This window comes from Salvia hispanica, chromosome 3 (genome assembly GCF_029641045.1).
Source record: "Salvia hispanica isolate PSC_SH4W2 chromosome 3, Shi_PSC_v1, whole genome shotgun sequence".
NCBI lineage: Eukaryota > Viridiplantae > Streptophyta > Magnoliopsida > Lamiales > Lamiaceae > Salvia > Salvia hispanica.
In genome coordinates, this window is record NC_142694.1 from 37,502,638 (window position 1) to 37,523,762 (window position 21,125).

Genomic DNA, 21,125 nt, shown 5'->3' on the forward strand with positions numbered 1-21,125 from the left:
AAAAGTTATGAACTCCAAAAGAAGAAGATAAATGAAAAAGGCAAATAAAAATAAAATTTTTTATCTTTTCTTCCAAAAAGAGGTAAAAATACATTCTCAAAATGAAAGAAGGTATAATACCTTCTCATATACCTTTCCCTTGGAGAATAAAATTTTATATAGAAGAGATAATTCTCTTTACCTCTTCATTTTCCCCTTCTCCCTTGGAATGCTCTAAGTTCTAACACTGTATCAGTAAAAGTGACAAAAATCTGTGTGAGCTTTATCACATTATGAAAAGACAGAAACTGCTACATCAAAAAATATGCATATTTTGCTCAAAACAGAGAAGTACGTACATCACTACAAAAAGTGAGGAGTTTTAACCAAAACACAAGACTCAACTCAACTATATTTGGGTTTGGACCGATTCTTGAGATGTCTAGCCACGCGGCCGGGCTTGCAGCATTTGAGAAGCTTCCTCACGTCCCGTCTCATAGACAAGAACGCGATAACCATAGTCATAACCATCTCCGGAAATAGGCAAGCACCTGATGCATGTTTACCGCCAAACACATCCTTGGCAATGCCCCATAGGACGAGGATTAGGCCGAAGTAACTCATCCTCCCATGCCTCAGCAGCCCGAGAAAGGCACCCGTGACAGAGAGGTAGCTACCTGCAATAACCTGTGGTGAAAGTGAAATGAATCCACACATCACAAAACAGTTAATCATAATCTCAAATTTCCAAGATTTGACAAAATATGATAGTATAATGTACACAAACCTCCAACTGTTTGAGATCAGTTGGTTTACCCTTCTTAAACTTGTAAGGATGCAGCAGTTGATCAGGGCTCGGAACGGCTGCGCCCTTCATCAGAGATCGTTTAACTGCTCCGGGGTAGAGAAGGGCCTTCACCACAAATTCAGGGAGGAATCCACCCGCGCAGGCCATCACCTCCACCGGTGTTTGGCAAGTGCCTATTCTACATGGAACTCTGAACATCCATGAAAGACAACTGCCAACTATCAATCATACATACTCAATCACAAATTTATCAAGAATGTTGATACATTTGAATTTCAGACATCATGTATAAAATCTTCACAATAGTAACCTAAAATGCATCATTTTCTTCCCAGCCTTGGTCAATTAAACATTTTAACATCATTTAAAATTTTCAATACATATTAAACATTACATTTCATCAAGAGTGATAAATGCCACAAAATTGAAAATCAAGATTCTACCAATTCTAACCTAATTCCCAGCTATTTCCAAGGTGAAGATTATTCTAAAAAATTATACTAGTAATAAAAAATGAATCAGAATAATGATAGAAAACATATGCTTCAAGGGATTAATTAAGAAATTTCAACGTTAGTAAAAGGGTTAGAATCATAATCAATGAGCCACATTACCAAATTCAGAACCCTAATCTATAATCTTGGAAGATCTTTTAATCCCCTTTACATTTCATATCATAACATTCATAAACATTTTCATTCAATAATACACAGATAAATAACGTACCTGAAAAGTGGGACTTGGACAATAATTATGAAAAAGTACAAAAGGGAGGCGAAATTAGATATGATTTGTGCCCATTTTTTTGATGAGAATCCCATGTTGCAGAAGAATTGGAATTTATAAAACCTAATACTTTTTCCTTTTTTGACAGTTCTACTAATATTGATTATTTGATTATATAGTTTGATACGTTATAAAAGGAAATAATTCTATTATGCGATCCTCATTAATTTCACACCTTGCACAAAAATTATTCTAGAGGAGTTTTAAGATACATAGGTTAATATAGTAGGAGTAATATATTGTTCATGATTAATTCTAATGTATGTAAAGAAAATATATTTAATGTTATTTGGAAAATGTAATTGTATGCCATTGTTCCATATTGCTCTTATTTATTGTGTATATATTTACCTCACAAATTATCAAACAAGAATATTTAGTAAAATAAGATTTTTATGATAATTCAAATAAAGAAAGTGAAGTATAACGTGAAATATTTCAATATAAAAAACGTTGTATAACGCCCAATTCTTGTAAACCTGATTGGACAAAATTTCAAGCTATAATATTTATATTAAATGGGCCAAATGTAAACCATTGGTAAAAGATAAATGAAAACTTCATTAGTTTTGGAGTTTCAAGGGTTAATTTCTTAAAAGTTAGATAAACTAAACAAAATTTGTATATCAGATTGGTACGAATCTTTCATTTCTACTCAATAGTAAAATGATTACCCCTTTTTTAACCTTATAAAAATCTCACTTATCATCAAACTCTCAAATGAAAAACATTCAATACATATATTATAATAACAATAATTTTCAGTAGGCTCACAAAATGAGACCAATCAAACTAAATATACCGTTCTATTGAATATGACTCTGGGTTTATCTAATGCTCACAGCTCAATGAAGATAGTTGTTGCTGGTTTTAATTAAAAAATCATAGTTTATGTCTACAATTTTTAGCTTTTTTTTCAAAAATATGTTTGAACACACAATTCACATTTTATTTCCAAAATCCTCAACAAAAAAGTTTGATATAAATGACAGAAGGAAAGAAAGCAAGAAAGTTTCTCACATTCACATTTTATTAATTCTGTATAAATATTTTTCCTACAAAGAATTAAACTCCAGGTATACTGTGGTTCCAAGATCATTAAAACTTGGATTGTAACAATGGAGCACAAATCATACCCTTCGAGCAACCGGAGAGACGAGCCCGCCATGGACGCCCGTCCTTTGCCACGCTTCAGATACAAGCGCGTTGCTCCACTCGGCTTCTCTGCGCGTTAGCAAGCAATGAGTCGTCGATCACAATATACCAAGGGACGCTATGCCATGTCAGCGTTCCGATCCCACAGCCCCGTGTACGAGCTTCGTCTCTTGATCTTATATGGTTTTCCGCGCTTCCTCTGCCCTCTTCGACTCCATACCATCACATACATCACTACTACAAAACCCGCGATGGAGAATGCCCAGAGGCACATCATCCAGACTCTCACCGAAGTGAGGGCCTGGTTCGTCTCTGCTGGCGGCGACAACTCATTTGTTTTGGTATTCACCTCCGAATCCTTCCTCGAGGCATCAATTCTCTCGACATTCCCAATCTTCTCCCCGGTTGTCTCTTGATCCGAAGTGCGCATGGCAGGAGGATCTGGCGCCTTCTGAGTCGTAATTGTAAAGGAAGGAGGACGACGTGCTTCTCGTGTTGGAGGGGGCAAGGAATTGGGATCGGGGCATTTCTTTCTATAATAAGCACGTAGAGCCTGGTTTAAGGAATTTGCACACTCTATGCTAAGCAAGTCGCGCTGCAACGAATCCTCGTTAGACTGGTCGAGCGTTGATGCATCCGGAGGGTCTGGAAACGTAGCCCAACATTTGTCAGCAACGTCCATATGTCGCCATTTAGCTTTGTCGAAGCTCCAGTTACCAACCCTAAACTCCAGGCCGTAGTGAAATACTCTGTAGCTCACACCGCGTTCTGGAACGTATCCCGGGTATATCAGGATGTCGTTGCTTATGACATGCCGTAGATTGAACTGCGCCGAGAAATTAACCACACGCGCTTAAAACGTTATCGGAACATAAATCTGCTTTTAACAATTTAACAAGTGCTTGAATTACCTCTGCCGCAGCAAAGGAGTAACCATACATCTCACTGATCCAACCAGCTTCATAAATATCGCCGGTGAACTTTTTCGGCCAATGGCCCATATCAGCTCTGACTTCCTCCGTTTTGTGCAACCAACGCAGCGCAAATTTTCTGAGATCCGCTATGTGCATTATGATCACACCTCCGACCTTGTCACAAAGTTGAGGGTTGCGAGTGTGGACCTTGGCAAGCTCATTGTCACAGCCAATAAGGTAGCTGTTATTGCATCCAACAAAATTCAAGTAAACTTTGAGTAATCCTTCGTTCTAATAGAAATTTTTTTTAAAGGTTGATCGAGCAATTCATGGCTAATATGCAACAGACGAAGTCTTACTCATAGGGAGTTGAAACTGGTCTGCCCTTCGCTGCTTTGAACTCCCACGGCGTGATTGGTCCTCTCATTATCATGTCGGCATCCAGGATCACAATGTATTCTGCATCGGTCTTTACATGGTTAATCCAATGCACGACCGCAGCTGGTTTATTGATTGCTGGATACCTGCATGAGCATTTTACGCATCAAATATTTGTCGAATTTTTCATTCATTAGTAGCTCTCAACATATTTTCGAACCGATATTATTTTTAAGAAGGCATTACCAGTCTCCTGTTAATGGATGTCGGCTCATAGACGGGACATAATGAGTGGGAGCTAGATTGCGTCCTTTGTATTGCTTCAAGTCCTCGTCTGTACAACTTAGAAGCCTCGTGATTTCCCCTGGCTGGCCGCTCTGGTTGAAACTATGGACAAGACCCAAAGTTTGCCAATCGAAGTAAGGAGTGCATTCTGTTGAGAATATAGTATGTATTTTTGGGTGAGGCTTTTCCGGTTCACTAGTGTCTTGCTTCTGTTCGTGAACATCCTCCATCATCTGAAGGCTTTCCCGAGTCAGTTTTTTTGGTTGTGTTAGTTCTGCGAACGTTTTGCTCTTCAAGAAACTCAAATATTTCGACCACTTTGGCTTCTTACAGCCATGTTTTTCATGGTTCAACAATAGACCCTCGTTTATGGTATTTATGCATTCTAAATTAAGAAATAGAGCCCGTCGTTTGTTTGCATCCCTTTCCATTTCTTTCACCTGCAAGAGAAATATTACGAATTAGACATCGCAGAGCAGAAATCAAGTTACGAAGCTTGGTTTATGAAATGCGAGCATGCCTCTCTAGGATAAGGAGGTTCAGGAAAGAGGCGCCCACAGTCGTACACAATACTGTCTTCGTGATGTTCTAATTTACTGAACGACCAATTCCCGACACTAAAAGGTAAGCCATAGTGCATGAGGATGGGCTCAACACCCTCTCTAGGAACATAGCCTGGATAAATCATCAAGTTATCATTTATCTTGTGACGAAGTCCCACCTGATGAAGCAATTCACAAAGTCATCTATATACATATTTATGTATAAATTTTATAATAATAACACATTTATAGGCATGAAGTAAAGATGGGTAATATTAGCAACTGTGAGGACGAAATCAATGAATCGCCTTTCAGTAATTGATATATATAGGATTAAAAGTTACCTCCGCGGCACCGAATGAATATCCATACATTTCACTGATCCACCCTGTTCCATATATATCACCAGTGATATTGGTAGACCAATGAGCTTTATCTTCCCGTACTTCTTCAGTTTTCGATAACCACATGGGGGCAAAAACTCGAAGATCATCAATGTGAAAGGCTAGAAGCCCACCAACCTTGTCACAGAGTTCAGGATGCTTTGTGTGTAACTTAGCAAGAATATTGTCACATCCAATCAAGTACCTGCTCAAGGTATGTTACATGACAAAACTGGAGAAGTTTATTCGGAAGAAAATCTTTGTAAGTGGTAAATGAACAACAAATCAAAATGTCATATTTTTTGTGTTGTTGATCTGTTTATGATTCGTCAAACTATGTAAACTAAATAATGATTGCAAATACTAGCTGCACCATGAGATATGTAACCTGCCATGGCAACGTTGTACTTAGGGAAACACGATCTACGGTAACTAAGTTGAAATGAATAAATCATTACCATATGAATATCTTAAAGGTAACAATAGAAATAAAATTGATTGCAGATTATGATCAAGTCTGAAAGCTTTGTCAACGATAAAGAACAGAGAAAATACCGTTACTAAACTATATTTTCTCAATCTTCTAGCAATATGATAGACTAATAGCTTTCAATTTGACACCCAGCTTGATGAATGAACATCCTAATTATGAAAACTTAACTACAAATATATAGAACAGAACATCTGTCTTCTAGTCAAAATAGAAGCTTAGATCATAACTTGATGGGAAGAGTGGGAAACTTATCAGTCATGTAATTTTTTATTTGTGGGATCTTACATCGTAGATATTTCTACCAGATAAAATCCAAAGGAGTGAGATTAGGAATATACAAGTTGCGTACAACAGCAAATAGCTGCTCTCCGAGACATATAAAATGGTTAACGAGGGATGTCCAAGAGAGGACGAAAGATAGAGAAGATAAGTATGGCAATGAAGGGGGGAAAATTCCATTTTAAGAGCAAGTTTAATCATTTCACCTATATATAATGGAATTTCAAAACAAAATAACCGACGATTAAATGACTATAACCATGAAACAGTTACTAATATGAGTTACTACAATTACCCATAATATGCAGCCACTGGTCTGCCTTTCTCAGCACCAAGCTCCCAGGGCAAGATTGGACCTCGAACGATCATATCAGCATCTAATACTACCACCCAATCAACGTTTTCCGCTTCTTTGCTATGTTTAAGCCAGTGGGCTACACCGACTGGTTTGTTGATCGCCGGATACCTGCCATAAGAACCGAATAGTACAGATCAATCTTAAACAATGGCTACATTATGTGCTTTCCTCTCTACTAGGTATGTGTAGCTATTCCTCCACTTAAAAATCTGATCTTGAATCTATCAACATAAAAATGAAATCCACTACCTTATTAAATAAAATCTACAAAGATGAGCAATAAAAGAAACAAAAATCCCACTTGTCAATATCAAGAATCCAACCCTAACCTAAGCATTGAATGCTTATAAATCAACAACAACATGCAAGCAGATGGAGAAATTAAACTGGTGATCATAAAAAAGATGACATTTTGATGGACTCAAAATGGAAAAAAAAAGGAACTGACCAATCACCAGTCTTGGGGTGCAAACTCATGGAAGGGACCTCAAAGGTGGGAGCCAAGTCCATGCCTTTGTAATTCACCCTCTCTTGCTCAGTGCAGCTCAGCAGCCGGGTAATCGGGCCGGGCTGCCCGGCCTTCCGGAAGCTGTGCATGAGCCCCACCGTCTGCCAATCGAAGTAATTCTGGCACTCCACCGAGAACAGAGTGTGGATTCTGTACGGCGCGCTCCCAGCCACCACCGCCTCCGCCGCTCCGCCTCCGATCGCCGCCGCGACCAACGCATAATACAGAAATCTAACGACTGACATTGTCGCATTGCCGAGAATCGAAAATGGGATTTTTCTAAATTGTTAATTTTTGCAAAACTCAGCTATCTCTCTCATCATTTTTTTTTCCCTGTGTATAATAAATGTGGGAGATTAAATTCAGACGAAATTTGCAGTGATCAATAGTTTGAAGAAATGCAAATTTTGGTGGTGAAGCAGAGAGGGGAGCATTATTTTCGTTGACTAATTGAACCGACGCCGTTTTGTCTGATTATTACCTGCAATTTGTAGCTCTAAACATTATTTTCTCATATTTTATTCAGAAAATACCACAGACTTAGAATGATTATGAGTAAATGATCATATGCTATGATATTATTAACATGAAATTGAAACGAAATTGGAGCATCTCTTTTTTTTTCTTTTATATTTATGGTTCAAACAATTATTTTTTCCTTAAAATTCTACACTCAGCCAAAAGAGGCCGAGCCTTGGAAATTTCCATTCCGACGATGTTGAACTTGAAAATTTGAATCACAAAATGCAATGTTGGGTTTGTTTGATTTAACACATATAATTAAATTATCCAAATTCAAGTCTGAAACGGTCTATGTGATTTTGGAGTAATTTTGTTTTTGTGGAAATTAAATAAGCGAAATCCAAAGTGTGCTAACTAATTTACAGTAATAATAACTTTCAATATTGTGTATTAAAAATATCAATCCACGTATAAATAACGGACTGTGTTAGTGTGCTAACTAATTTACAGTAATAATAACTTTCAATATTGTGTATTAAAAATATCAATACAAAGACATAATTATATCAATACAACATATAAAATTTAAATATCAACACAAAGACATAAGTTTATTAGCACAAGAAGATTGATAAATTTATGTCTCTATGTTGATATTTTTAACAAACAAAGTTGATATTAGTTATTAGTTATTACTGTAACTTAATTAGTATTTGATCACGCATCTATAAATAACCCATATAAATTTGATGAGTTAGACTAAAATATACTCCCTCCGTCCCGCTTAAGATGACACGTTTTCCTTTTTAGTTTGTCCCAACCAAGATGACACATTTCCTTTTTTAGAAACTTTCTCTCTACAATTAATACACTCAACAACTTTTACTCACAACTATTAAAATATTCACCTTTCTTTCTCTCTCTATTTTAATATTTTCACCCACCTTTTCTCTCTCTAATTAAACACATTAACCCATTTCTCCTAAAATCTCGTGTCGGCTAAGGAATGTGTCATCTTAGCCGGGACGGAGGGAGTAATTGGGATCAAAACAGTATTAATCCAAATTGTACGTACTATACTAATCGATGAATAGCTATAGCACGTCATTTATCAAAGACGCAAAGCATAAAAGTATCAGGTAGTAACATTTTAGTAAAACTGTGATGCATATCTAAATTCTTGAAAGGAACCAACTTAGAAGGAATAAATATATCACACCCTTCCTTTTATTTAGAATAGATTATTATAAATTTCAAAACTAATCTACCTGAATTTCTAAACAACGTATTTTTAAAAAATTTAAATTGAAATAATATAGTAACTGTTTATATCATTCAGGTCTTAAATCATAGATATATGTAGCTGCGAAAAGATAAATGTGACCATGATAAGGCAATCAAAAGCAAGCCAAACACTTGAAATGCCATAAGATTCTTTGAAGAAACTTGCAAGCTTCCACAAAATCTAAAGGTATGGCAAGATTAAACTAATATTAGAACACAAAACTAATATGCAACAACAGCTACAACCACATGAATACAGTCCGATAGCCAGAAACAATCTGTAGAGAGCATTACGAGATAAACCCATAAGTGTGCATCCACGCAGCAACTGTAGCAATAAGGGAGGCCCTTTTCCTTTGTACACCAGGGGATTAGAAGTCAGTTGGTGGTTTCAACCGTATAAGTCTCTTGATTCTGTCTTTATCTGTGTTCTCCAGCAGACCCTTCGAGAATGGAAAAATATGTTAATTGCACCATTCATGACTGTCACTCTTAATTTGCAACACAGATCAAATAATTTAGGAAGATTCAGTTACTCATAATCTTTGGATCATAACTTCGTACACATATAGTTATCTATAATAGCTATCTTAATAAGATGGAACCTCAAAAAAGATCATAACAATGCTCATAGCTAGATATCAAGATTCAAGACCACTTCAATAGAGTTTTTTTTCCTCCGAAAAAAAGCTAAAAAAGTACTACTACCAGGTAACTGACAATAATTCAGCATATAGATTTCAAAGTATTTCCACTAGAAAGTAACAAATGGTTGTAAACCAGAAAAAAAGGTCAAAGAGCCTCACCTTCCAGACAATCTCATCCAGGCACAAGCATATTTTACCATATTTGTCAAGGAAAAGGCGTTCAGTTGGAGGTTTTCCACATACATCCTTCAGGGCTGAGGTTATAACAAAGATAGCTTCTGACACTAAGAAAAATACAATGTCAACATAGAATTACAAAGAAACGGATATGCCTGACACACTGAAAACTCTGTGGTGGGATGTATCAGACTGAGTGGTTGCCTAGCTGAATGAATTACTTACAGGCAAGTTCGTCATATTCATCCTTGCCAACAACGAATATACTGACATCACCAAGCACTGTGTATACAATATACACCGACCTGTATAACAGAACACTCAGAGATGACACAAATAGCAAAATAGTTGGAATATCCAAGTACTAATATATATTCTAAATTGCACATTGTCTCTAAATTAAATTACAAAAGCAACAGGATGTCACTAAACAGATACTTATTCAGCTGAGTAAAGTAGTCCTGCTAAAATAATTTCATTATCTAACTTCTCATCTTCAATTCGATAGTAATACCTAACCGAAGATAAGTCCAAACAGAGAATTTTTTCTATAACCATAGCTACAAAAAGTAACTTGAGTTGAAATTTGGAGGGAAAATAAAGCACAATATAATTATGGAGCAATAAAACTAAAGACAACAACAATAGTACAATACCATAACTTCAGGTATTTTAGATGTTAATGACATACTAAAACAATAAACTGTACACTGTGCCAAGGCATGAATGTTCAGATATACACTGCTAGATAATTCAGGTGCAAAAATCAACAACAAAATTTTTAGCATTTAACGGTTAAGTTTGACAAGAAAAATGATAAGAAGATACATCAAGTTTCACATACTTGTGATTAGCAACAAGGAGCTCCTCATTCTTGACTCCTCTAAGATTATCCACTCCCAATTTCACTAAGAAAGATCTCCAATGCAAACGTTCCTCTGCTGGAACACCGTTAAAACTACAACATCCAGCAATCAAAATAAACAAATCAAAAAGACAAAGGGCAACAACAATTCGATGGCATCCGATCGATCTAGTTTGTAGGTTTTCGTACCGTTCGACAAGAATATTGCCTTCCGAATTTGCGATCAGGACGGCGAGCAACATTTTCCACTCTGCAGGTAGTCGATCAAGTGATTAATTTCAAATTTCAAACTGTATAGTGCTGAATTCTGCTTGTGAATGAAGTTGCGATTTGATTGCATCAAATAAAAATTGAAAAAAAAGCAGTGCGAGTCCTGAATTACCGTATTTTGTGCGTGAGAAGATGAATCTAGTAGCACGAGCTGGATTTGGTTATGGAAGGGGAAAAGATGAAAGGGGATCCCGCCGAAGCAAAGGATTCGGTAAGCAGGCTATGGATTCAAGCCAGCAAGCAAATTTTCTTTTTCGGATATCGGTCCAAAATATAATTAACTTAAAAATTGGTCTAAAAATATCATAAATTTAACAATTTTTTTTTTGTTTCAACTTAAATAAGATATCTTCCACTTAAAACTTATTATACGCGGACAACTACGAAATGTTTACGATATTTCAGACTATTTTTTAAGTTTTTGGCAAGTAGGATCAAAGCCACATAAAAAACTACGTTGATTTAATAGTGTCAGGTAACATGAAAAAAATACATGTAAATTAGTCGTTATTAACCTGCTATAGGAAATGACATTTTACTTTTAAAGTTCGTGCGAAATATCAAACTTTGGCCAAAGTTTACGATTTTAGGGGACAATATCTTTTTTTTCCATGTTTTCTTTTTAATAATATAATTATTCTTCTTTTTTAGTTATGTAATTATTTGATAGTTCTGATTTTTAATTCTACACACTAATAATTTTATTGTTTTTTGCACTATCCTCAAATAAAAAAATCCTTCATATTTTATATTGTTTTGATTTTTAATATTTTTTTCATGTTTCCTTTTTAGTTAAATAAGTAATCTTCTTTTTTAGTTATGTAATTATTATTTTTAGTTATGTTACTATTTGATTTTAAATATTATACTCTACGTAATGTCCTCAAATAAAAATATATTCGGTATTTTAAATTGATTTCATTTTTATTATCGTATTCTTATTGTTGTTTTACTATTTAAAAAAAATTAATTTTTAATATTATCCTTTTATTGTTTTATGCAAATATCCTCAACTAAAAAAAAAATCTTGCTATTTCTACTTGTTTTCATTTTTAGTTAATTTTAATCTTGTAGTTTTATGTATAATTATTTCAGTACAATTTGTAACCCAAATAAAGCATTCTAGATCCTATGTAGATATATTGAGAGTAAAATGATGTAGAATAGTATAGGTAATGAAAATTAACTACAGTAATTTTTATAGACGTACAAATAACCATATCAGGGGATGTGAAAATAAGTGACAAATGGAAACAAATCAAACTATAGAATTAGTGACCATCTAAAAAGTTTCTAAATCAGTTCAAAACTTTTCTGCCAATCAGAAACTAGAGACAAGAATGGCTAAGGAGTTAATTTCTATCAAAATTTAATCATGTACCAACAAATACACATTTCTACAACATCACAAACTCAAGTTCTCAGTTGAGTACAACAGGCAAGAACTAATCCCTCAACCGCAGAAGAACTGAATCAATGTCTGTGGGAATGTTTTCTGTTGCGGTGATATGCCTCGCCGTTCTTCCTCTGTATGACTCTGAAAGCGAAGGAGACGACTCCAATTGCAGCCATTGCGTAAAAAACTCTGTAGGGAGCCAATGCCAAGGCTGAAAGATAGGAAAAGTATCCAGCAACAAGATAAGCAAAGCTCAGTCGAATTTCCCAGGATCCAATGGGAAATAGATAGAAACTGAATTCGGGCTTGGAATTGCATAAACCATGCAGTACGACCCCAATGCTGAGTACAGAATCCCAGAACCACGGAAGATTTTGACCAATACCAATCCGCTGCATATGTAAAAGCACTGGGTCAGCAGTAGAGACTAGAATGTGATTGTTCTAAAACTTAAGCTTGAAGTCCAAATCACACAATGACACGAGGAACTAGGATTTAAAGATGAGCAAGCGACATATATTTTTCAGCTGAAGATCTTGTGTTGATTATCATACCTGAAGCCAGGCCACAAGTGAAGGGACAAACATCAATACTGCAAGCAAATGTAAAACAAGCAACCCATGCCGGTGGTGGAAGATCTCTAATTGTGCATCACCATAGCTTTTTGTGTATTTGGGGCTACCTCTAAGTGTCTCATTTGTCGGGAACAGCTTGCTGTTGTTATCGTAACTGGAGTTATGTACCATATCAGTACCTTCGCCTTCACTCCCAGATTCGTAAAATTCCTTGGTCTGGACATGGCTGCGAAATGAAGCCATCAAAAAACTGTTTACAAAGACACAAAACAAAACTTAGATTGTATTAGTAATGGATAAATGTAATAATACACGTGAACTCGGCTGCCATTACACCACTAGAAGAAGAAAACAAGGATATATCCAAACATAATAATCAATGGCTAAAATATTTGGGGCACTAATTTAGCCACTAAACACCCAAAAAAACATGTGTTGTATGTCCAGATTTCTCTAGCACTAAAAACTTTACCCATTAAACACTCAAAACCTCGTGTTAAGAGTCTCGATATGTGAGCTTCTCTTAGGCTATTAAGTATTAACATGGAAGTAAAGAGCTTGCAGGACAATCATTCCACGTAGCAAGCAACTTTCTTGTACTACTATTACATGTCCTCATCATGTATGCACTACCACAAGAAAATTTCAAAATAAAGTATTACTGTTATATGAAAATAAGGACAGTTTAGAAACCTGGATAGAGCACTGTGGCAGCCCGGAACGTGTGATAAGAGCAATACAAATAGGCCTAGTGCTGGATGCACAAGACACACCAACATAACAGCAAGCAATGACGTGATAAGCAGAGGATTCGCCATCAAAATCCTTACCACCTGCCCCGTGGAAGATTGAACAAGGAATACAAAAGTAACACTTAATAGTTCTATCTCGGATCAAACTAAAGATGTTTGGGTTTTAAAAAGAAAACAGTACCAAATGTCAAGACTAATAAACGATGTGTTTACAGGTTGCTTGGTCAACTGCTTAACTATTTTAACAGTTTAAGAAGTGTCAGGGTGGGGAGGAGGCAACCCAAATTCAAATCACAAATTACAGCATATACGAAGTGAAACATCAAATATTACCCTGGTAGATGCAAAGCTGGAGGAGATCCGTTGGAGAAAATGAAAGGAGAAGTTCCTTTCACAAACTTGCCACCTGAAATATTATTTTGGTTTTTAGCTTTTGGCAAATATAACAGTGTCCCCATATTAGTTGCTTGTAGAACAGAAAGTTTGAGATGAAATTGCTAACGGTTATATAGGGACTCCATAACAAAATGAGATATGACTATCTATCAACCTAAAACTTTGAATAAAGTGTTTATGGGTAAGCTCATCATTTGCATGCAAGTGAGAGAATGTATATGCAGGCACACAAATAAAAAGAATTACTAACCATTTCTTGACAGCTACATGTAGAATGCCGGCTACATAAAAAAGCATTTGGGAAAGTAATATCAAGAGAACTATCGCGCCATTTGCAAAAACATAACAAAGGATTGCGACAACAGTGAAACTTATAATTGGAGGAAGGGCTTTAGAGCTTAGGCAAGACAAGAGGACAGCAAAGCAAATAGGCAATATGGCGAGGAAGAAAAATGCCCTAGGGATTCGCAAGTTTGATTCAACAGCAGATAACAGCGATGGTATAGGCTGGTCAAGTTCCCATGCATATGCTTGCCGCATCAGAGCAAAAAATGCAACAGAGAAGCATAGACCACTGATCTGCATGAATAGGTTACAATTAGAGCAAAAACTGTAAGCAATGTGGAAAAAGCTTAATGAATAAATTTGATGGATAAACTGTAAGCAGCATCAACTGATCAACTGATATATTAAAATGACAAATGTCAAATTTCAGTGATATATCCAGATTAATAAAAATCTTCATTATTATGAACCAAGCATTATTGTAACAGATAAAAGAGTTAAGTAGCAAAACCACCCCTATCATTTTCCGCAAAAAAACATATAGATTCATAAAGTTTGTTCTGTGCAACTTGTCCCTAACATTAACATCAATAAGTAAATAGATTCTCTAACACTCACAAATTGGAGAAAATAAGTTGCTCTGTCTAACAAATAAGGGGTATTTTTGCTACTTAATTTATATATAAAGATATTATTATGTCTACATATATTAATAAATAAAAATATTAAATTATACTAGTATAATTTTCCTAATCAAAAATTTGATTGTGATATGTCTTCTTAATTTATACTACTATTCATAATAATTTTATAAATTTATTGCATTAGGCATAATATGTGCAGTTATTCAAGATAATTTATGTATAAATGCATAAAAACCATCCGAAAGTTCCAAGTTTGAAAAAGATAGATGCTAAGAACAAATGTACCTGAGAGAAGTATAAAAGCAAGAATCTACCAGAACTAGCAGTAACGGAGACACCAATAGTGCTTGCGTAAGAGCAATGTGGGTCTATCTGAAAAGAATATAAAAAAACGTTAAATAACAAAAGTAAATGAAAAATAACCTCTAAAGTACCAAAAAAAATTTCAGACAGCAAGTTCCAATAAGTATCATTTTTCAGTCACAATACCAGTAACAAAACATTTGAATTGTCAGAATTTTGAGAAGAACTCCAGAGTGCTGGAGAAGAATCCACAACAATTGTTTCAGAATACAGATTAGGGAAAACGTGCAGGCCAGATATCGCATCCCAAGCAAGTGCCACAGGTGGGAAACAGCGTCTCTTACAAAGTCCTGCATTCACGAATTAATTCAATACAAGAACAAAAACAGATGAAGCAACAAGATCTGAGTTCCGTCTAGAGAAGGCAGTAAGATATTTTAATAGCATCAACATTAAGAAGTGTTAAGCAGGCAATCTATTATTGTACAATCAAAGCAAAATTATACAGATATATAACACCCAAAAAATGTAACCAGGGTTTAGTTCTTAGGATTGCAACTCAAGGGGGGATAGAGAGAGAGAGAGAGAGAGAGTCCGGACTTTGAGTGAAACAATGAATCCAGAGGGATTGCAAAACTAGAATATACAAGCTGCCTTACGTATAATAAGTGATCAAGTATTTGAGCTACACTTGAAACTTTAAAAAAATCAATCCTGGCTGGCAGAATGCAAATTCACATTTCATAGAATGTGTGATCTATTCAATAAACTTCTTAGGCTGCCTAACTAACTAATTCAAGTTGGCTAATCTAATATACAAATTTCATGAGGCTACACACTATGATGCTATACATGATAAGTTTTAATGTTGTGTAGACATTTTTTGAAGAATATAGCAAAGCTCTTGACAGAGATTCCAAGTAATTAATCTAGATGAAGGATTTTAGAATTGTTGTGACAAAATAGAGTAATTGTGTAGTAATCGAGACAAACTGAAACATAAAGAGACACGGATTTTTGTGGTTAACCAACGTTGTGCTGGCACACAGACGACGGGATAGGCCCAATAAGACAATTTGGGCCTACCGTTTGGCTAGCGGCAAATAATACAGATTCAAGGCATACTAACAAGAAACTGATTTCCAATATGTGTCTTGACTCTTGCAACCAGAAAGTCAATTTAAAATAATGCACAGATTACACAAGACGCACGTGAAGGCCCTGCTGAGTCAGAGGATCCACTTTCTCTCAGTTATTAGGGTAGATGGGCAACTGTAATAAGAGTTTAACAGACTGGGCGAGCTCAAGGACTTAAGTTCAAGAAATAACCTATGAAAATTGTGATACATGATAGGGGGTGTGAAAGAGCACTTACTACTTGTTTCCTCATCTCCAGACTCTTCAATGGGAAATTCTGATTTTTTAATCCCACAGCCAGTTGTTTTGATAGATAAAGAAACAGGAAGAAGACCTAAGCTAGCAGAGAATGTAAGACTGAGAGCAAGAGGATGATCTTCCTTCAAAGTCATATCCTGTTACACAACCAAGTTATGAATATCAAAAAAATTGATACCCAAGATTTGCTGAATTGCCTATCATCTTCAGTTATTAAGCTATATCTCAGAATCTTAACCTGTTCCGTGTATAATGAACTGATCAACTGGAAAGAGGAGAAAACTTTCTCTCCATCCTTTGGATTGAAAAATTGTCCGACTCCCATGGATGCAGCTGGTGGGGGTCTCCCTGAAATAGTCTGAGAACAAGAAGTTTCTCAATGTAGACATACAAAAGAAAAAAAATACTCAGTATTATATAAAGGGGGATCTTATTGCTACTTATTACAAGTTGCAAGATAGTACGTACTGGGCGGGGAGCCACAGAAACTGTCAGAAACCGAAAGCCATGCATATCTTGAGGACCCAACCAAAATATTGCAGATGGAGGAGCTTGTTCAGTTTGACTTCCTGGCTCAATCTTACAGGAAAAATGGACATGTTCAGAATGGGAATATATAAATATGGGTTCACCGCTCATGAGAAAATGCTCTGGCTAAAATAAAGACAACATAATACCTGCCTTGGAGCTGGTCCAGATGGAACATGCACCATTTTAGCTGTTACTTCAACAACCCGTTTGTTCATAGAAACTTCTGAAGCTGAAGTTTCCTTCTCTTGCCAAAGATGTAGTCTCACACCAGAACAAGGTGAAAGATTTGTGACGAAAACAAAGTGGTTTTTTCCATCCTCACCCTGAAATTCAAAAGAGTTCTATCAATCCTGACCGACAGTTATATTACCATTTAATGAGGTACCAATTTTTATCAACAATCCGTATTATAGCTACCAATTTTCCTTATCTGTTTCTCTCTCTAGCTATTTGTAACGATATACACTCCACTATGTACAAATTTTCTTAAATGGTGAACCCAGTAATAATAAGAGAATACTAAAGAACCAAGCCATTTAATTTCTTATATTTATACAGGGTAACATGACTAAAATATGAGAAGTTTACAACCCTGGCAGAGTTCTAGATTTATGAAGCTATGGAAAAGCCCTATATAACAGGGGAGATCAAGTTATATCAATTTCAAACCCTTTCACCCCTATAACCTTCCTCATAAAATCCAAATAGGAGTAGTTTCTAAAGTCCTTTGAAGCTAACCAGTTTTTGAATGTCCAACCATCGTCTTCTCCCATCCATCGCTAAAACAGTGATAGTACTGGTTTGGATGTAGAGGTCTCTTTCAAGTCCATCTTCACTCCATTGGCTACTACTTGGACAACCAGATACTCCAGAACTCAGTCCTTATTTATCAAAAGCAATTTAGAAGCATTATTTACACCAGAAGATCAAGAATAACACTACCAAGAGCTTATTCCTTGCGCAACTAAGGTTATTTTAGGAGATAGTATAATTTTTCATGAGTGCCTACATGCCAAACAAATAGTTAAGAAATAAAAACTGTCTGGGGCCAATAAAATAGTTAATAGCTATTGTTTCTGACACAAAGTATAATTGACTAATGAAAAATTCAAGCCGGGTGATTCAACCACGCATAAAACCATGAGAAAAAAGGAAGTACCAGGATTCACTTTCTTCTTTTTATCACGAATATGGTCAGATTTATGTGCTTGTTGCAGTTGTGTCGATGCAAAGAAGTCCTTCGGAATGCCACTATCGAGCATTTTTTTGAATATTCCAAGTCTTTGCTGTACATCATTTAAAGGTTGGCCTGTCTTCGTGTCTATCAGACTGAGGAGAGTGTGAGACATCTACAAAGCAATTTTGGAATTTAGGGCCCCATACACCGGGTACTCCAGTATATCATTATCAATATGACTTACTTGCACAACTAGCTGATTACACCATAAGATAACCTGGTGCTCCATTGATAACCACACGTTTCTCATGCCAGTACTACTTATGAAAAAGCCATGTGTGTGAGGAACAATGCCATCAAGGGACTCTAATTTCGAGCGTACCTGGAATTGGAGAATAAAAATATGCAGGGAAAGTAGGATAACGGAATACTAAGACAAGTCTATGACATGATCCCACAATAGAAAAGCTCTCGTCTGAATGTGAGTTCACACGTTTCAATGAATCAAACCTCAAGTAGGCCAATATAATATGTGCAAGGACACATTTATTTACCTGGTAATCATTATAACCACCAGAAACAGAGATGATGACAACATGGGAAAGCAAAGGATCTGACAAGTAGCGCCCAGTTCTAGAGGTTTGGACCTCATATCCTTTCCTCCATTCCTGATTTACTTGTGCATAATAGTGGCCCAAGGATGGCTGTAATGCCACAGGAGGAGACCTGGAAAAAATTGATACATTGCTGACAACTGTATAAACTATCTAAGATTTTTTTTACATACAAAAAGAACTCCAGGGAACACATTAAAGGGATTATAAATTTACTGATGGGGCGTAGAGAGCGTCAGAATAGTTTCAACAGCAAACTTTCTCAAATGGGGGTGCACTACTGCAGCCCTAGCAACAAAACCACCCATAGAGTGACCAACTAATATCACGCTTTTAGGGAGACCACCTTTTGCATGCACAGCATGCGATTCTTTATATAGATCCAAAATCTGCAATAATAAACAAAATAGCTATTAATGGAAGTATAAGATAAATTAATGTCATATGTCTTGATTGTATAAATAGAGTATGGCCAGCAAAGAAAATAAAAGAGATTATTGAGCCTAAGTCAAGAAGTAAATTATTTTCTATATCAGGCTGCAGCTATTAACTACCAAGTACCACAAAAATAGGTGTATGAAATATATCCAGTTAAAGTTGAAGTGAATATTTTAAAGCTAAAACAGGTATGTTAATATGTATGCCTGTAATTGATTATGGTTGCAACTTTTATCCAGACTCAGCATGCCTGCCTAATCGTAATTCATGCAATTAGTGATGAAAGCGGTACCGTGTGAATGGCATATACTACATATTCTGCGTGTTCTTGAAGAATCCGACCATCCATTGCAGAATGTTCACCTTCAAGATCCACTGCGTACCAATCAAGCATGGAAGTATATTGACTAGGTAACAAAATGTTAGTCAAATCAATATCAATGCCCTCTCCAAAAATTGGATAAGCGTGGTTAGAGTCCCATTCAAGTGGACCTCCTCTATAAGCCCTATCAGACTCTGCACCAAGGGATCTGACCTGTATAGACACAGGAAAAACTTAAATCATGGTATTATGGCTAATCAAAATGACAAAAATGTCTGATATGTCGGGATGGCATAGTACAATTGCACAAAAAGAAACACCAGTTGAAATAAGAGGCTCGCCTGTTTGTAGCTTCCACCATTGCCTGGGATAAAAAGAACTGGCACACCATTTATATTCTTAAGGTGATCATTATAATCAATCTTTCTCCAGCCTTCATGGTACAAGAACAAACCATATTTACTAGTCGACACATTCTTAGGCGTGGGAAGTGGAATGTATGTCGGATACATATACGTCATGACACAACCATTTTCTACTGGCTTCAGCAGATGATACACTCCTGGAAGCCCAATCCATATGGACACTATAACCACAGTTGCTACTCTAAACTTCGCCCTGAGCGCTTTCATGTCTACACTATCTCTAAGCCCCATCCAAAATCCAATCTCCAATCAGCAGCATCAGTAAGAAGTTTGGATCCTAAAGCCATAACCATAAATTAAACACAGCATTATGAATCAAAATACGCTACCAACGAGCAATCCAAAGGATCGCTACAAAACATCCTAACTAACTAAATTGTAACCAGCAACTCCGAATCCAGTAGTTGCAAAACTTTGAAATCATTATATTTGAAGCTCGCGCCCTTGAAATTAAACAAATCAAGCGTAATGAAGACAAATCCGCAGCTCGAACACACTTTCTACCCCAAAAATAAAAGACAAAAGAAATAAAACGGAAAAAAGGAAGAGTTAGTTACCTCAAAAGTGTGAGATCCAGCTGAGAATTATTGGAGAACAGTAGGTTGCGTGGGGATGGGGGAGAAGCGAGCTGATCGGAATCCAAACGAAGAGGTTTTCGCTGAGTTATGGGAGTAATTAATAAAGTTTGAATCGTTACATAGATAAAAAAACAGCATTAAATGTTTAAGAATTAAGTGAAAAAAACAAAGAAAAGAAAAGGGATTTAAGAGTTGGTCCAATAGAGATTTGACACGTGTACTACTTTTTTGGTGGGTGATTTATCCAGTTCATAAATCTTCATTCCTTAGATTCTCCGCCGGGAAACTGCAGCATCACTCCAAATTTACTTGATCAATTTTGTGATCATCAATCCAATCAAAATTACGAACGGAAACGGATGTAGAGGATTGATATGTGAATGAATGAAGGAATGGCAGTCGCCGCGACGTCTCTACGCCAATGCTTAAGGATAAATTTGGAAAATGCAGTGTGCAATCAATCCGATCCCAGTGCTTGGCATTTCCCGACTTAAAATCGAAATTAGATAACGAATTCCACGATTCTTCGCGCATCGGAAGGGTTGTCTTTTAGCAATCAACAAGGATGATGAATACATAAAAAAAGACCAGATTCTAAACACAAAATATTCAGTCATCCATCCATACTAAAGTGGCAAAATGACCCATTTATGAATCTTTTACGAATGGAAGTATTAACTTATTTTTAGGAAATATTCATTAAACTATTTTCATTAAAAAC

The 21,125-nt window shown here is 36.1% G+C and overlaps 4 protein-coding genes across 6 annotated transcripts; all 4 read right to left on the minus strand.

Annotated features, from left to right (window-relative positions):
- Positions 1 to 101: 101 nt before the first annotated feature.
- LOC125211019 (uncharacterized) lies at positions 102 to 1,642 on the minus strand. The gene is made up of 4 exons (XM_048110690.2): positions 1,514 to 1,642; positions 767 to 977; positions 385 to 666; positions 102 to 226 (listed from the first exon to the last, which is right to left on the minus strand). The coding sequence occupies exons 1-3, from the start codon at positions 1,606 to 1,608 to the stop codon at positions 385 to 387; spliced, it is 588 nt and encodes a 195-aa protein (XP_047966647.1). The 5' UTR covers positions 1,609 to 1,642; the 3' UTR covers positions 102 to 226.
- A 917-nt stretch (positions 1,643 to 2,559) lies between these two features.
- LOC125210551 (peptidyl serine alpha-galactosyltransferase-like) lies at positions 2,560 to 7,327 on the minus strand. Its single transcript, XM_048110093.2, has 8 exons — positions 6,809 to 7,327; positions 6,298 to 6,468; positions 5,192 to 5,435; positions 4,826 to 5,026; positions 4,267 to 4,745; positions 4,002 to 4,166; positions 3,640 to 3,883; positions 2,560 to 3,554 (listed from the first exon to the last, which is right to left on the minus strand). The coding sequence occupies exons 1-8, from the start codon at positions 7,111 to 7,113 to the stop codon at positions 2,847 to 2,849; spliced, it is 2,517 nt and encodes an 838-aa protein (XP_047966050.1). The 5' UTR covers positions 7,114 to 7,327; the 3' UTR covers positions 2,560 to 2,846.
- A 1,396-nt stretch (positions 7,328 to 8,723) lies between these two features.
- LOC125212503 (uncharacterized) lies at positions 8,724 to 10,835 on the minus strand. Its single transcript, XM_048112698.2, has 6 exons — positions 10,686 to 10,835; positions 10,493 to 10,553; positions 10,283 to 10,396; positions 9,664 to 9,743; positions 9,421 to 9,545; positions 8,724 to 9,057 (listed from the first exon to the last, which is right to left on the minus strand). Exons 2-6 carry the CDS (start codon positions 10,543 to 10,545, stop codon positions 8,986 to 8,988), a joined length of 444 nt encoding a protein of 147 aa, XP_047968655.1. The 5' UTR covers positions 10,546 to 10,553; positions 10,686 to 10,835; the 3' UTR covers positions 8,724 to 8,985.
- A 979-nt stretch (positions 10,836 to 11,814) lies between these two features.
- LOC125213388 (phosphatidylinositol deacylase) lies at positions 11,815 to 20,894 on the minus strand. 3 transcript variants are annotated; one of them, XM_048113903.2, is made up of 19 exons: positions 20,384 to 20,541; positions 19,743 to 20,103; positions 19,372 to 19,614; positions 18,858 to 19,030; positions 18,582 to 18,753; positions 18,272 to 18,409; positions 18,010 to 18,199; positions 17,589 to 17,731; positions 16,997 to 17,173; positions 16,788 to 16,898; positions 16,558 to 16,677; positions 16,300 to 16,456; positions 15,111 to 15,274; positions 14,907 to 14,993; positions 13,943 to 14,271; positions 13,630 to 13,702; positions 13,238 to 13,377; positions 12,524 to 12,770; positions 11,815 to 12,361 (listed from the first exon to the last, which is right to left on the minus strand). In XM_048113903.2, exons 2-19 carry the CDS (start codon positions 20,055 to 20,057, stop codon positions 12,047 to 12,049), a joined length of 3,294 nt encoding a protein of 1,097 aa, XP_047969860.1. In that variant the 5' UTR covers positions 20,058 to 20,103; positions 20,384 to 20,541; the 3' UTR covers positions 11,815 to 12,046. The 3 variants fall into 3 exon arrangements, 2 of the variants coding, with proteins under 2 accessions (XP_047969860.1, XP_047969859.1); XM_048113902.2 differs by having other exon boundaries at positions 12,524 to 12,794; XR_007174937.2 differs by having other exon boundaries at positions 12,223 to 12,361; positions 12,524 to 12,760; positions 20,384 to 20,894.
- Positions 20,895 to 21,125: the final 231 nt, after the last annotated feature.